Genomic DNA, 17273 nt, shown 5'->3' with positions numbered 1-17273 from the left:
TTGTCTATTATCTATTTTATGTATTTTATATTCCATGCATGAAAACATAAACTTAATAAATCCAAAATTCTAAGGAAAATAACCCTCATAGTGTAGGTTTCGAATTTTAAGTATGATTATTATCAGATCTATTATGATGAACTATCCAATGGAATATCCATGGTATTTTATGGATCCAAGTTTAAGAATATTGAGGTTGGTTGAAATAAATTAATTATAATATAGAATTTAAACAAGGTTTTCCCTTGTTTCTAACCCTTTTGGGCATATAAAATGACAAGTTAGAAGATTTCTTTGAATAAGTGTGTTGTGTTAGCCTAATTCTTGTTGGTAAAGTCATCATTCTTCTTCTTTACATTGTTGATATTTTTATTATAGTGAGGAGTCCTTATGATATTAACGAGCAACTAATAATCCTCAAGGATTTCTACTCCATTATGGGAATGACTATTAGTACCAATAAAACAAAAGTTATGACAAATGAATCCAAAAATATCACCTATAATACTTTCATATATGACTATAGCAATTTGGAGGAAGTGTATTCATACAAATATCTTAGCATCGATATTCATCACAAGTTAAACAAGAACCATAGAATTGATAAAAGGATAAATGGAGGGTGGAAAGCTCATCATGGGCTTGAAAACATTTGTAAAATAGTAAATCTTTGTATATGGGATAAGAAAAATATTAATTTTGAGACTCTCGTTACTCCTGATATTCTATATGGATCTAAAATTTGTGAATGGAATATCTCTAGAGATACATGGATAAATATAAAGCATATCCCAAAGAATTTTATAGTTTATGATCTCAAAATTAAAGGCAATACACCCTATCCTATCCTCCTCACAAAAGCGAGCCTTTACCCTATTGAGAACACAATTATGACCAAGTATCTAATGTATAAGAACAATTCAAACAACATTGAAGGCAAGATATTTCCCAAAATTACTTCAAAATCCATCCAAAGCAACCTTTAGCTCAAGCGAGGATAGCATAAGGACACCTAGTCCTGGCTAACCCATTGGGAAATAAAGGAAGAGATGATATTGCAAAATAAGGACAATATTAAATTTATTATTACATCTCAATTTAGACACATTGTGGTGTGATAAAGACTTTGAAGAGAAAAGAAAATCAAAATATTATAAAAAGATGATCATCCTTAATCTAGAAGATAAAAAGTATATCTTTGTTTTAACTCGTGTAAAGAGGAAAATCAACATTGCTAAAACAAGAACAAACACTCATGAGCTCCATAGTGAAACTAAGAATTGAACAATTCCAAAAATACCATGGGATAAAAGATTCTATCATCTTTGTGACACTAAGAATGTTGACGATGAAAATTAATTTTCCTTATAGTTTTCAACAGCATATGCCCATCTTATATCTCAATTTCAAAAGGTTTGTCATAATACCAACCTTCATGACCTTCTAACCAAATAAACTATGGTGATATTGGAACACATATCTTAATGATTTTTTACCACAAACATAAAATACTAAATAAATCTACATAATCCCTTACCTTCTTAAAGCTCAATAGACCAAATTCAGTCTTAATGGATGTTAATCAGCATCATATAAAGGGGGAAATATGGGAGTAAATGAATATGTAACAGGATAAATATCTCTACAATACCATTATTAAAGGGTCCACATGTACTTGAGTGAGCTTAATAGTTAAGAACATGTGTTTCCTCTTAGGAGGTCACAGGTTCAAATCTAGAGGGGGATAGGGTATGTACACCAATGTAGACCTTAGTAATCAAACCATTGGGCAGAGGGGGTCCCTTGTTCCACAAACAATGGGGTATTAGAAACAATTTTGGCGTATGTCTCAAGTATGACCTTCAAATTAGATGATTATTATTTTTATTATTATTACACAAAGGTTAATATATTCATTATGAGGACAAGAACACGTGATTTGGATATATGAGTGAATTGGGGTATTTGAAGGAGGTTCTATTCTTTCAGAAGTTATTACATTACTCATCTCTATTATTCCTTTTTTAGTTGTGCTTTGTGTTAAAACCTGATGTGAATTGTGTATACTCTTGTTTCTTATGATATCTAAAGAATTCATTATATGATATTTGTTATTAGATTGTACGATCCTTAGGTTTGGCTCCATAAAAAATTGGATTCTAATTCACTATAATTTTGGAGTTATTTGCTATGGAGTTAGGGTTTCTAACTAGTCTTGAAACTAGTCTCAAATGGGTGTTCTTGGTAAAATATCCATATCTAATGATAGCAACATCAAAATTTAATTCCACTAGTTGAATTGTAAACAAAGGTTGAAAATGTTGTTGATGGTTTAAATTTCAAACTTATAAGTGAAGTATCAAGGTAACATGTCAATTCGTACAAGTTCTATCTCTTAAAATAGGGGGAAAGGGAATGAGTACTGGTAATGAAAGCATAACTTTCCATTGGAATATCACATTTAAAGGAAACTATTGGGAGCCTAAAGATAACATCCCAAAGTGAATCCTACACAAATTTCAACAAGAGAGGATCAAAATAGGCAAAGTTGTAACAAGTTGAAAGTGAGTTGATAGAACAATCTATAAATTATGGTTTTAAAATGCATGTTAACTTAAAAATATCATAGCCCATGATGTGTGGAATAGATAGTGAAAGGGTACATTGTTTAAAACCCCTTGTGTGAAAGCCACTGGTTCAAACCTTGTGGGTAGGTGCAACTCCCAAAAGTCTAGCCAATCTAAAACAAAAACTTAAAACTAACATAACTTTTGACTAGGATACTTGATTGAGCTAATTCAAAAGCCATTAGAAAGATAAAACAAAATAAATTATCATGGAAATATGATAATAGCTATTTTGTATCATTATTTGTTAATACAATGATGATAAAAATTGAAAATTTTGGTTAGACTTAAAAACCAAAAGCAATACCTATGCTTAGAGGAGATGAAGTTGAATATGATATTGATCAATGGAATGGTTGAAGTTGGGAAAGCCAAGTGATATAACTATTATTTGGAAATTCTTTATTTTTACGGTGAATATTTTAAGTAATGGATGAGTCTTGACAAATAGACTAAATAAAACGCCATATGGGAAGTATTTGAAGAATTGTTTTCAAATAAATGGATTAGGAAACAAAAATGGATGTAAAAAATTTAAGACAAGTAAAAAGAATTCAAAGTATATATCAAGAAGAAGAGTGATTAACATCTCAAAACAATGAGGCCTCAATGAAGCATCCATTAAGGAGGTCTAAAAATAAAACAAAAAATATTAGAAAAGGGAAATGGGAAAAGGAAAATTCAACATAGAAGAATTGAAAAAGAAATATGAGGAAATCAAAAAGTTGTGGAAGCATAATCAAGATCTTCTTAATGATGCTAAGAATATTTAAAAGTGTTTACATGAATCTAAATCAAAGAATACAGATGAAGTTACTACTAAAACATTTGAAGAGAATACTGCTAAAAGACTTAAAGATGAAATTTGCAACAACTCTGAAGAAGCCCTAAGTACTTATGAGGTAAAATAAAAAATATAATATAGAATTTTAGAGGGATCTAAGAATTTGATAGATGGAATCACATTGTAGCTTCAAGGAGAAGGAAGACGAGATTAAAGAAAGTTAATAAAAAATACTTGAAGAAGTTGAGTTCCAACATGAGGATGTACATACCAAATATGATGTTATGGTCTCAAAAGCTATAGAAATCAAAGACAAATCATAGAGGATAGAGGATGTCATTGTATTTGAAGAACACTTATGACATGAATGTGTAGAATGAAGGATAACTAGGTGAAACCATATTGGCATTCTCATTACCAAAAAGGTTTTCGGAAAAGGCAAGAAGATCAATATTAGCACTACTAAGGAAGAAGATTGAATACTTAACAATATACATGGAACATGGCATCATAGAACCATTAATTAATAGGATGTTATCTAAGAATCAAAACTACGACAATTTGGAGAAATTACAAAAAAAATGCATGGAATCAAAGGAAAGAAAATTATGCAACAACTAATTATCAAGGGTAAGACGAAAAATAATTCAATTTGGATGGATGAATCATCATTAATGGTGGCAAGAGAGATGGAATATAAGGATATCCTAGTACTTGGTTTCATCACTTGTAAAACCATTCACTACAAAGCTTTGAGGATGAGAAGGAGGTTACTATGATATGCCCTTTTGGGGAGCATATATGAGAGTAAATGTTTATATGTAATAGAGGCTAACCTAATAAAGGGGCCACATGTGCAATTTCTGTGTGTGTGTGTGTTAATATAGTCCTTACAAGGAAATAAACATGTGATTTGGATATATGAATCTATTGGATATTTGGAGGAGATTCTCTTATTATCTATGGAGTTATGTTGTAACTCCTGTCTATTATCTCTTCTATAGTTGTGTCCCATGTTCACATCTCGTGTGCATTATGTGTACACTTATTACTTATTATATCTTAAACATTTGGTACATAAAAATAGCGCCATCATTTTAGATTTCACCCATAACTAGCCTTATTCCTTGAAGTTAATTTTAGACCTATCCTACATTTTGTCTACACTAATGCATGTTCCATGTGCTCATGAACTTTCTAGTAAGTTCTCTACAAATTAAGGTCTATATATTTACATGCATAATGCATGACAAACAATAATGATGACAAATCTTTAGTTGAAAACATTAGCTATACAATGTAAATCTTTGACTATGAAAGCTTGATAATTATCATTTCAATGCATGCATGTGAAGATGAAATCATCCATTTAGTAGTAAATTTAGTCATCCTAACTTCAACCCACTTATAATCATTATTATTCAATTTGTTTGGTTCCATATTTATAGTTGAGTCGTATACATCTTAGGCATATGAGAAGAGTCTTGACTTAGTTACTTGAAGAATTACTACCATGGTGGTTGAATTCAATGTATATTCTTGGTTAGAGAATTAACACCCACAATACATCTAAGGAATTATATTTCTCATCCATATTCTATGTATATTTACTCTTTCTTAGTTTTAATTTTTGGTTGAGGTTTTTTCAAATGGAATCTATTTAGGTATGCATGGAAGTAAGATTTTATTTGAGATATTTATATCTATATATATATATATATATATATATATATATATATATATGGTGGCTCATTGTGACCCACTATAATTAATTTCATTATATTTATGGTTTGTTTCCCTAATGGTCTACATTAATAAAGTAGGAATTCCAAAACATGTTTTTCTCCCACTCTCACATTTTTTTCAACCATAGTAGGAATGTCACCTTTACTTTATCTTTTTTATTCTAGAGTTTTCGTTGCACCTTCTTTTTGTAATAATATCAACAACCATGGCCTCATATTCATCCTATAAGACTTCTATCTATAATTCTACACACTTATATATGAGACTTTCCTCGTCCACTTTTAAACCCCCTTTGTTTTTTTATTTTGTATTAGATAACTATATCTTTATAAATATTTTTAGCAATCTATAATATCATTACTAATTTGAACCAATGGACCATATGGTTTTGCATTAGAGTGGAAGATCTCAACTTAAAATCTTATGGAAAATTTCAAGTAGGTGTCAACAATTATCATAACATATTCTATAACTCAATTATGTCATAACAAATTCTTATATACTTAAGATAGTCCTTCAACAACTTTTATCCCTAGATCAACTACTCATTTTCATGCAAATTATGGCCTTCACTAGTTTCAACTCTTGTCTTTGGAAATAAAGCTAGAATTCCATTTTATCACTATATCCTAATGTGGTCATTTCGACATATATATGAATGCCTTCTACAAATGCATCCACTTTAAAACCACATAATCCTTTTATAATGTCTTATAAAACTTTTATTAACTCAAATTTTACAATAATCTCAAATATGGGGGACTATTAAATGATCTATAAGGTAGAACCCTCAAAGCAAGGGTACTTGAAATATCAAGGAAGTAGAGCACATACTTATCAAGAAAGTGTGAAACCTCCATATCAAGGGAGTGTATATTCCTTTTATATGGAAAATTCGTGAATTCCATATTATGGGGTATGTAGTATCCTTGTTTAATGAGACCCATGACACATGCCTTTCTAGATTTTGAACGAAGTATATGTTGTTGCTAAATCTTGCACCTGCAGTAGGAGACAAGAAAGCTCCTTATAGACATCCTATGGATTGATTGTAAACCAATGCCTAGGACATCTTAAATAGAGGAGTTCTTGTAAGGTTATATGTGAAGGGGTTGTAGCACTCCAATGGTCACGTAAAAAATAGAGAATAAAAGGAAATAGGAGGGCTTGGTTCATTCCTCCAAAGGTATGAGCTATGTATTTCAGGTATTCCCTCACACACATAGTTCCTGGAATTATCAAATAGGACAGCAGAGGCCGATTACTTCAAAGGGGATTACAACTTAATAAGATTTGTTGAGTAAATGAGAGAGGATTAGGAGAAAGCATAACTCATCATATAGAGCCCAACACATCCAGAACTCTATATTGAACACATAGAGTTGCAAGCAATGGGAAATTCTACACTTGTTTGAGTTACAAGAAGAAGTAATGGACTGGAGAGAAGAAGGGTGTCATGATTCTTATAGAGTACTTTAAAGACATACTTCAGCCCTTCATACAGGCATTATGCATTAATAAATCAACACACATGGATCTGTAAGGAAGTATGAAATAATTTGTAGCAGTTATTGTAGCATCAATGCAGAGAGGAATATGAAACATAATGGAATTAACATAAGGAAAAACATAATGTAATGCGAAGAAGGAGGAATCACCACCCTTTCTGTGATAGTCTAACAGATCTACATGGGTAAAGAAATATTATCTCAAATAACATTCATTAACTTACAGAGTTATGAGCCAAATTGGTATCACAGAGTTTGGACCCCTCGGGTGAGAAATTCTGGAACCTTTGTACAATATTGCTTCCCCCTATTTATAAGAGGAGGGGGAGTTGGAATTACAATTTACAAAATATCTAAGCCCAAGCCTTAGTTGTCATGCTAGACTAGTTGTCTCAGTCAGTCTAAGGCTTTGCTGCCCCAAAAAGATTACAATCGGGATCGAATCCCTTCTTGGAAATAAACAAAAATAAATGCATAGAGAAAGAAAACGGAAAGGGGAAGGAGGAGGTGTCCCCTTGCTATTTCAGTGGAAGCCCCTAATTTAGCCACATCCCTACTGTCATCATGTTCTTATTGTTGTCGAGGAGGTTCACTGCTACTCAGCTAGTTTCTATCCATTCTGCCTTAACTACCTGAGTGACTTGTTCAATGGAGAAGTGATGGAATGTGAAATTCATGCACCCAAGAGGTCATTTTCTGCATGATGGAGTGAAGCACGATGTTGTGCCATTAAGACTTCCTGAATCCTCCCCATACTGATCTATAGCCGCACCATGCCTTATTTAATATCACTGTTGCCGACCCATCCACTCATTTAATCTTTGCAACAACATTATCAGTGTACCATGATTGTGGGTCATTTAATCATTTAAAACCAATGAACAGGCGGACGTTCTTTTATTTCCCCTTTAGCCCCTATGCTTTCAGCCCCTTTTGTAACTTTCCGCATATGACCGGGGGCTGGAACTAAGCGCTTAGTCCTTTGAGCATTAAGGCTCTCAACAGCTGTGTGGGGGCCTTATTCCTTTGTTATCGCAAATCCACATATCGGCGCTTTATACCTTTCTTTACCCTTGGCATCGGCCAACAGTCTGGATGCGAGATCCCTATAGACCCTGCGATAATACTGTATCGCATACGGGGGAGGAGTCCCACATATTGCAATCGCACTATACCATTGTCTTAAGCATTTACCCCTTAACTACTGCAATCGCCGATTTGTGGGGTGACGTCATTGCTGCCATGTGTCACCCAGAAATGGTCCCATGTCACCCCCGAAAACATTGAGATCAGGTGGCACGTGTCCTCTCCCATGTCGTCAACCGTATTGCCACATCATTGCTGAGGTTAGTTGCCCTGTCAACTCTAAAGACCAATCGCATGCTACCACATGGCGTCCGAGAGGAGAGAAAAAGTGGCCCATCAGTCCTTGGTTTTTCAAGCATTTCTTTGTTAGTGAGTTTCAGCCCCTCCTGACAACTTTGCACTAAATTGCAATATCGACGATTTACAATGATTTGGAGCAGTGACCTCTGCCGATCGCCGATAGCCGATATGTCGAGGATCGCTGATCATCGATCTCCGTATCTTTGTACTGCCACGTGGAGGAGAGAGAAATGGAGAGCCTGGCCCTTGTTTTGTAAACAATTTCCTTTGTATTCCAAATTAGGCCCCTCTCGGCGAGGCAACAATATATCACAAATTGGCCCCTGCATGCTTTGGAGTATGTTGTGACTGCAGGACTGTTGGATTTGCGGGATGCGGGATGTGAGATGCGAATTCAACGTTCAAGACTGCGATGTGCCGATAGCCTTAGTTGTGTGCCCCAAGGATCCTGTCGATGGTCAATTACGATAAATGCTCCGCCCGGACACGCCGACTGTCAATATGCGATATCGACGATTGGCGAATCGTTGTTTTTCATTCCGTCAGTGTTCCTTGTCTACTGACCTCCGCCAATAGCCGATATGTGAATGTGTCGAACTGTCTGAAGTCCTGATTGTGATTTTTCTTCAACACTTCGCCATTTTTTGGGTTTTCTGAACTTTCTAAAGGGATTCTTCAATAGGCCCTAACTTCTGATCCAACAACCCTTTTTTAGACTTCTATATACCACCAGAAAGCTCTTTCCGAGCATGATGCAATGGAGAGGGTCTAATCTAGCTCTGATAGCTTCTGTGGCCCAAAAATTAGCATCAAACTTCATTGCTATTTGGATTTTGAAGCCACTAGTGACTAAAAAAGCAGTTAGTGACAACAGTATACATATAATATTAAAAAATCATTCTTCTCTTGTAAAGTTATGGTAACTCAAGCATTGTCTTTGCATCACTCACTCTAATTAAATAAGATGCTTAATTAAGACCCTACAACACATCAACATTTTTACATTAACTTTTGCAATGTTTATGTATTTGGACTCTATAGTTTTGAATTTGTTTCCCAAATCCCTTATAGGATAATAACCTATCGGGTTTCATCAATCATCTAAGGTCTTTGTTTGTATAATTTAATAGTTATTAGACCTCTTTGTAAGATATATTAATGTTGCTAGAAGTTGGGACCTTTAATAGAAGTATAAAAACCCTTATGTCTCTAAACATGATCCTAATAACTCCAATAACTTTGCTTTGTGTTTGTCCAAAGTTGGGTTTGTACGATCTTCATAATAGAGGTGGCACTCCTCATACAAAAATTAGCATGCGACATTTTTTTTGGTAGGCATTGGCATCATGGCATTTGTGTTATATCCTCCTTATTTATTTGATGAGTTGTATTTCAATGTTTACCCATCCCAAAAGGTGGGAAACATGAGAAAGGGTCGTAAACCATTTATTCACTACACTATTCATAAAATGAATGGAAATTTGATCTTACGTAAATATCCAAGCAATTCATCTTCAAATTCAAATTCCAAGCCTTTTGAGGTGGTTAAGTAGAAGCACTATTTAGACTATTGCTTAGATTTAGGTTAGGATAGATATACCCCAAACCTTTTTTGACTAGTGTTAGAAATTTCGCAACACTAATATATAGGACACTTATTTTCCTTATCATCCTTAAGGGAATGACGAGGCATGGGTTTTTAAAAGGATTAGCGTCTTAAGCAAGACCATTAGTGAGTCCCATGGGGATTGGCATCTCATAATATTTCTAGCTTTATGGATTTATTGAATCATCATTTTTGTAGTCATTGGTTCTAAGGCTCTTATTTGTTGTGACATAAACACAATTTCTATCAAGCTGGAAATTTCTTCTCTAAGGATCTCTCAAAGAAATCTCTTCCAATTTAAATTTATTCTTTCTATTAAAAACTAAATTTCTTCTCTATAAATATCTACTCAATAATTACTCTAACAACATAAGGTTCTATCCATGGAAAACCCCTAACACACGCAAATTTTACAAATTATATAATTAAAACTTACCAATAGACTATCACATTTCTTATAGAATTGATAAAAAAACACATTTAACAATTAAATTACACACATTTTTATTACACACCTATTATATCTTTTCATTTTTTCACTATTCATTTCATTTTACACCTTACACCCTCTAACGATCTTTATAACATAAAAATATAATATAAATAATAATAAAAAATAACATCCCAACTCATGTCACTAAGTGATACAATTATATTTAAAATTTATTACCCTAAATTCAATCATGTTAAATCACAATGAGAACATGAATTCTTGGGAAAAGTATGATTGTAAATGTATAATAAATTGGCATTTCAAATTATATTAAAAATACAAATACCAAATTGAAGCTACTTATATTAAATTTGAAAGTTCTATAGTTGAGTAATTGTTTTTCTTGCGATGAATTTCAATACTAATATTTGGAAAGAAAAATAATGTATAAAATCTTTACCAACCTCAAAACTTTTGCCTGACATTTTACTACTAGAAGTTGCAACACATTCTTCTATAAGATCTAAATCCATGAAACCACAGCTTAGAAAAGTTTGAACTCACATGTAGCTGCAGCAGCTGTTAAGGTCAGAATATCTCCAGGACTCTTCACACTCACAGCAGAACTGATAACCGATGAAAGTCGGTTGCGGTCTGCCCCCATGCTCTCGGCAACTTCCACACACTGTGCAGCTACTAGGGCTGCAGCAGACGCCACAGCAACGTCTGTTTTGCTCTGAGAATTTTCACTGATTTTTGCTTCTGCAACAGCTGCAAGTGCAGCAGCCAACCCTGCAACAGAGAGGGCTGCATGCACTTGGGCATTATGTAAACGTAATTCTTCCTTTTTCTTATCCTTCATATCTTTCAGCCATTTCTTTAGTGATGCTGATTGGACCAGAGACTTTATGGAAGTCATGTTCTTTGGAAACTGCACGACAACAAAATATATGGGAGAATCAGATACAAGAATTGCTTTGCATGCTGGTGGTTGATATTAAAAATATTGAAATGATGAGGATACTTTTATTTTTTTAAATGAAAATTAAAAATAATTGTAAATTGGATTTATTTCTGTTTGGTTTGGGAGTAATGATTGTTGTTTTTTTCATCCAAATTCTATTTTCACAGATGAGATGATGAATTTTGATGTAATGATTTCGAATCTTGTAGATGACAATGAATAGAATATAACAAAGCCAATCTAAGAAACAATACTTATCTATAGCTGGATCTGATATGCATCCTAGCACCTAGCTTTTGGGGTTTATATATATATATATATATATATATATATATATATATATATATATATATCAGCAATTTTTAAGTCGATGGCAGCTTTTGGGAATATTACAGAATCTGATAGTCAAGAGAGGTCAAACAATTGACCTCTCCCTCATGTGCATCCTAGCACTTAGCTTTTGGGGCATATATATATCTATAAACACCAGCAATCCTTATGTTGATTGCAGATTTTGGGAATATTACAGAATCTGATGGTCAAGAGAAGTCAAACAATTGACATCTCTCCTCTCCATCAGGGTCTAAAATATTCCCTGAATCTACAATCAACATAAGTTCAACATATATTTACCTTCTCAACCCACAAAATACTCTGAATTGTAACCAGGCTACCAGTTGCTTGTGAGATCACAGCAGGGTTATATCTGAGTGAATTGGTTGTGAAATCTAGAGGCCCGATATTCTCCTCCTTTGGAATGAGATTCCAATATTATAATGGAAATATAAGAAATCAAAGTTAATCTCAAAAGTTAATAATCAATCAATATATATATATATATATAGGAAATATAAAGAGATCAAAGATCAAAGTTAATCTCAGCAAGATCTCTGAATATCTCCATTATGATAGTGGAATCCCATTCCAAGGATAAGAATATTATCATACACTCAATATATATGTGTTTATCAATGAAATTTAGCTTTGGTTGTCGTTACCTCTCAACTGAGCTTTAAATCTTACTTGTAACATGTCAAGGTTCTAACTCTCACTTTAGCTAACAAGGTGCCAGTGATCTCACTCTCTTCCAGGTGTATGGGGGAGGTAAGCCATCATCTTTATATATATTGAATTCAGATTATACAGTGAGTGCATTAAATATCCACAAACCTATTTAAACAAAGGTCTGATATGCCCCTCAAGGTTGCTACAACCTCAAAGGTGCAATCTTGAGTTCTTTGCAATCTCAATGTGTATATCAAACCCCAATTTAGTGGGTTTCTACTCAGCTCTTACCTCATTGCATGATGGATAGGATTGTTTCAGTTTTTTTTCAACTGGGAAAGCAAATTCTTAGAATCTTACCAGTTTCTTGTGAAGACGTCGTCCGAGATTCAGTTCAGGGTGTATTGTCTGTTGCATCCATAGCCAAGTCTGAAGACAAACAAAAAAGGACAGATTTTTACAGGTGAAGGCAATAGCAGGATGATTTTAGTCCTTAGAGGACCTCGTCTTATTTGATTTGAATATTACCAATTCCATCCAATTATTTAAACTACTTTCAAATTCCATGACATGAAACTTGCAGAAGCCTTCTAAGGAGAAAATTTGAAAAACAGTTATGGGGCTGCATGCTACCTTGAGATTATCAGATTTCCATGAAGTAGAAGAAAATTCTTCATGACTTGTGAACTTTCCCATATCAAAATCTTCCTTGGGAATTAGTGGAGATTGATCCTGCAAAACCATGAAAAATTCTCAGCCAGTGCCCCCATCATTGCAATTAGCCATAGCTCCTCCAATAGAAATGGATACCTCCATTATTTAATTACTTTAACGAGATATTTAACCAAACCAAGTGGATACTAAAACATTAAGATTGGCACTCTCAGGAATTTGATGCCTCTTGTGCTAAAATTGTTTTGCACCACCTATTATATACCATGGGTTTGTGCATGTATAGGATATACCAATAATCATGGTGAATATATTCAACATATTTGAGCAACACAAATCAACTTACAGTTGGTGTTATGCACTTTTCATTTGTAGCATGTTGAGGGCTGGATGAAGGTGCAGTAATGGAGAATGGTTTCGCTATCATTGACTGGTTCTTTTCTTGTGAATTTGGTGACAGAGCCTGCATGACCTCGATTGAGGAATTGCTCCATGAACGTGAAAGAAACTCCATTGGTTCGAAAGGAGTTTCAAGAATTGGATTGAATAGCATATTGTTGGGACTGGAAAAGCACATTGCAGGCAGGCCTTCTTCTATATTGCTTAGTGTCTGTACAAAGTTTCCCTTCTGGTATATAGTTGACTCTGCCATGACAACAACCTGCAAGACAAATGGGAGTATAGACATGTTATCAGAACATAGATGCGGTTTCAGTTGATCACAAGCCAAAAATTCTGAAACAAACATATAGTTAGGAGTTCCTTGAATTATGGAATAGCAAGAATATTGAAGATTGGAAGATGGACTAATCTAACTGACCTTAAGGGAAAAGAGTAATTCAACTATGCACACAAAATATAATTGAGGACTATCACCTTATAACTCTGAGATGGCTACCTACAACAACATACATTGCAAACTCAAGACAACCTCTGATACTACTTTCTTAGCTTCCTAGAACTGAGAACATCAGCAAACTAGAAAAACTAGCACAGGGATCCTCAATAAGCCAATGAAGAGGTTGCCCAGTCCTATAGACCTTGTTGGACTGAGTGGGTTAAAAGGAAAAACAAAAACAGAAACCATGAAAATATGAAAATGGCTACACACATCATATCAATCGTTTGAGCAATAATGTCCATCCACTACAGTTGAAATTCTTGGTTCTTGGCAATGATGCATATACTGAAATCAATATTACCTTGTTCTCCACTGTAGTACAGATCTCAGCTTTTTGACAACTGAAAGAATGTGCAGTGAACACAGTCATAAAGCTCTGTTGCATTTCGACATTATTGCAGCACTACATGGACACTATTCTTTGAATTTAAATAAATTGCCCTGGTTTAATTATAAGAACTGAGATGACTGCATCATGAGCAGCAACTTTGTAAAAATATAAATAGGGATTCTTCCCTGCAACATGAAATGAAATGATAAGAGCACTACAAGGGCACCCAATACCAGACTTGCACGTAAAACCCCAGGCAGACAAAAAGCTGCAACAATCCAAGTGGCAATATGATGCAAGATTCAGAAGACATCAGAATATTTTACACCTTATTCATAAATCTTGTTTTCACATACATGTACTTGGATCAGGGTCCAAACCTTCCAATTCTGAGACTAATGAAGTGATGGGTTGTTTCTTAAAGTATGCAGATTCCAGTACTTGAGACCTTGAATATAAGTTGGCAGACACAGTGGGATTAAGAATTCTGAGTATGGTATAAAATCTTTTCAGTACTTGAGACCTTGAATATAAGTAGGCAGACATAATGGGATTAAGAATCCTGAGTATCGTATAAAACGATTTTATATTGATATGACACTAATTGCATCCATTATAGGTACCTATCCTTCTTTCCAAAACAAGATTCTAGGCTAAAATATGCAGGAACTGTCTCTCGGTCTTGCAGCAGTAATGAAGAAAAAAACTTTAAACTGTAGTTGTCATTCCTTTTAAATATGGGATTAATTGGCTTAAAATACAAATAATACCTCTGTCATCAAAGCTATCATTGATGGTATTTTATTTCATACAATATATACTTTTTATAAATATCAACACACGAGCAGAGAAATTCAATTTAATGAGCATTATAGTCTGGATCTGATCCATATTTGTATAATATGCGAAAATGGAGGTCCGCATGCTACCATCATAGTGTTTGTGGCCAACCATAGATGGGGCCATATATAGCTCTCTTAATAAAATTTTATCTGATGGTATTGCCCGGGTATATTTTTATAGGTAACAACCACTTATCTAAACTAAATGCTTTTGTGAAAGTGGTGCACAGCACACACGAGCTCAGTTGTTGCACCAGAAGGAAATGCTCAAAAGTTAATTGTAGTTATATTCCCTGACAAACCTGATGCAATAGGTTTATGTGCAGAAAGTTCATTATTCCATTACTTTCAGTTGCGTATTTGTGGGAAGAAAACATGTGAGGCAAACATGAGTGAAAACAGCGCATTGCTATGAAAAGTTGCAGAAAATGGAGGTGTTTGTTATGGCTTCAGAAGCTTATTTATTATTCACTAAACTTTTTGACTTTTTGTTATGTGGTACCCACCTTCCAGTTTAAGGGAATGATTACATTAAGGGGGGGTTGGGTGCACATTTAGATTCATACATGACATGAATAGAGAACACAGTTTAAAAAAAAAGTGGACTAAATGTATATATTTTTCCATTTGAATTTGTGAAAATTATTAAAAATAAAATAAAATAATATATATAGAAGAGGTTTTTTTGGTAAAAATTATATAGGAGAAAAAATTTGCCAAGGCATTTGGAACCAGTTAGTGTGGTTTATTATCAGATCTTTTATGTGATTTTTACCAAAAAGACTCTTCATAATGCAATATAGATCACAAAAGCCTGAATTCAGAAAAATAATATATGGTTTTAATTATTAATAAAGATTAAAAAAAATTATCAATAAAATTTTAAATTAAATTAAATTAAAAATAATTCTAAAATTTAGATTATCAATATAATTAAAAAATTTTTAGAAATAATAAACTAGAATTTATCATAATTTTGAATATTTTGTATTTATTAATATACTCATATAAATTAAATAGCTATGCATATCAAAACACTTAAGCTATGATACATCTCACATTAATACTAAAAAAATTAACTAAATTATAAATTTATTTTAAATTATTATTATTATTATTATTATTATTAATCATAAAAAGAATTAATACATGAGTACTCATATATACATTTAAAAACACATGTAACAAGATTCATAACTATAAAGATTTGCCCCATTTATCATGGAGATTCTTAATCTAGAAATAGGATTTCTTGGGATATCATGACTTATCAATACCACATATCCCAAGAAAAAACATTACTCTTTTTATATGACATTTGTTCATATCACCTTTTCTTTTAATTAATCAATTTAATTGAAAAGACATAAAAATGGCATAACCACTTTTGAGATAAATCTCAAACTTTGATGTGTGACTACTTCTATGAATATTTTTGAATATTCTAATAAAGTTAGATGTCCACCATCCATTTAATAACTATTGATAATTAAATTAAATATTTTACTTCTTAAAGATATAAAATTCATTAAATTTAAAATAAAGTATATCAAAATATTATTTCTATATTTAATTATTTGTCTTTTTGAATTAGAATTTTCAATATTCTTTTATAAATAATTGCAGGGTGGCTAATTGGACTTATTTTAATTAATTGTAAAAATCATTATTACTATTTTTTATCTAAAATTAATTCTTAAAACTGGAATTCAAACATTTAATTATTTGTCATTTTAAAATAGAAATTTCAGTAATTTTTTTATAAATAATTGCAGGATAATTAATTGGGCTTTACTCTAATTTACTCGAAACTAAGTAGTATTATTATTTTTTTATCTAAAATGAATTTTCAAAATAATATATTGGAATTCAAATAAATTAAATAAATATATATTTAAAATATAAAAATATATAGCTATAAATTAATAATTTCAATGTTTTCTCTTTAAATTATTAGAAATATGGAAATGTTATTAAATAATTTTGCAAAATAAATAAAACTACTAAATAATTCTACATCAAATATAGATAAACATATATAAAAACATTAATATTGTTGTGTGGAGAGGTGCTTTCAAGTATAATAGAGATATTGTAATGTCTTGTTTAACATTTTAATTTGGTCAAAATAAAATAAAAAATAAATTGAAATAAAAATAAAAATAAAAATTAATAATTATAATTAATAATTAAACTAGCCTAGATTCAATCGTTGAATTGAGGCTCCTGTGATCCATATCAAGTTTATGAGAGATTTTTGAGCGTAAATCACATGATATTTCATTTGTCGACGTGTTTCGAACCAACCAGTGTGGTTCATCGTCAGGACAAGTTGAAGAATCAGATCCAGTTTGCATGTTAAATAGTCAGAGCAGAACATCCAACGGCTATAATTTTTGACCAGGCAATGGCTATATTGACTAACGGCTAAATTTGACTAGGAAACGGCTAGTTGGACAGGACCCGAG

The 17273-nt window shown here is 32.7% G+C and overlaps 1 protein-coding gene across 4 annotated transcripts in view; it reads right to left on the bottom strand.

Annotated features, from left to right (window-relative positions):
* LOC149243539 (VAN3-binding protein-like) overlaps positions 1-14633 on the bottom strand; it is an 81002-nt gene extending 66369 nt beyond the window's left edge. Inside the window, exons 1-6 of one of the 4 annotated variants that reach the window (XM_089367822.1) lie at positions 14320-14631; positions 13934-14148; positions 13078-13392; positions 12693-12791; positions 12420-12488; positions 10655-11021 (exon numbers count right to left, since the gene is read on the bottom strand). In XM_089367822.1, coding sequence (XP_089223948.1) covers positions 10655-11021; positions 12420-12488; positions 12693-12791; positions 13078-13392; positions 13934-14017 — 934 coding nt within the window. In that variant the 5' untranslated portion in view covers positions 14018-14148; positions 14320-14631. Of the gene's footprint in view, positions 1-10654; positions 11022-12419; positions 12489-12692; positions 12792-13077; positions 13393-13551; positions 13855-13933; positions 14149-14319 lie in introns of those variants that run through there. The other 3 variants (XM_089367821.1, XM_089367823.1, XM_089367824.1) reach the window with 3 other exon arrangements.
* Between the last annotated feature and the right edge of the window lie 2640 nt (positions 14634-17273).

The sequence above is a fragment of the Pinus tabuliformis genome, chromosome 8 (assembly GCF_031772625.1).
Source record: "Pinus tabuliformis cultivar Carrire ecotype Pingquan chromosome 8, CPIR1, whole genome shotgun sequence".
Classification (NCBI taxonomy): domain Eukaryota; kingdom Viridiplantae; phylum Streptophyta; class Pinopsida; order Pinales; family Pinaceae; genus Pinus; species Pinus tabuliformis.
Note: the sequence above shows the minus strand (reverse complement) of the source record. Positions and strands in the feature narration are given on the sequence as shown.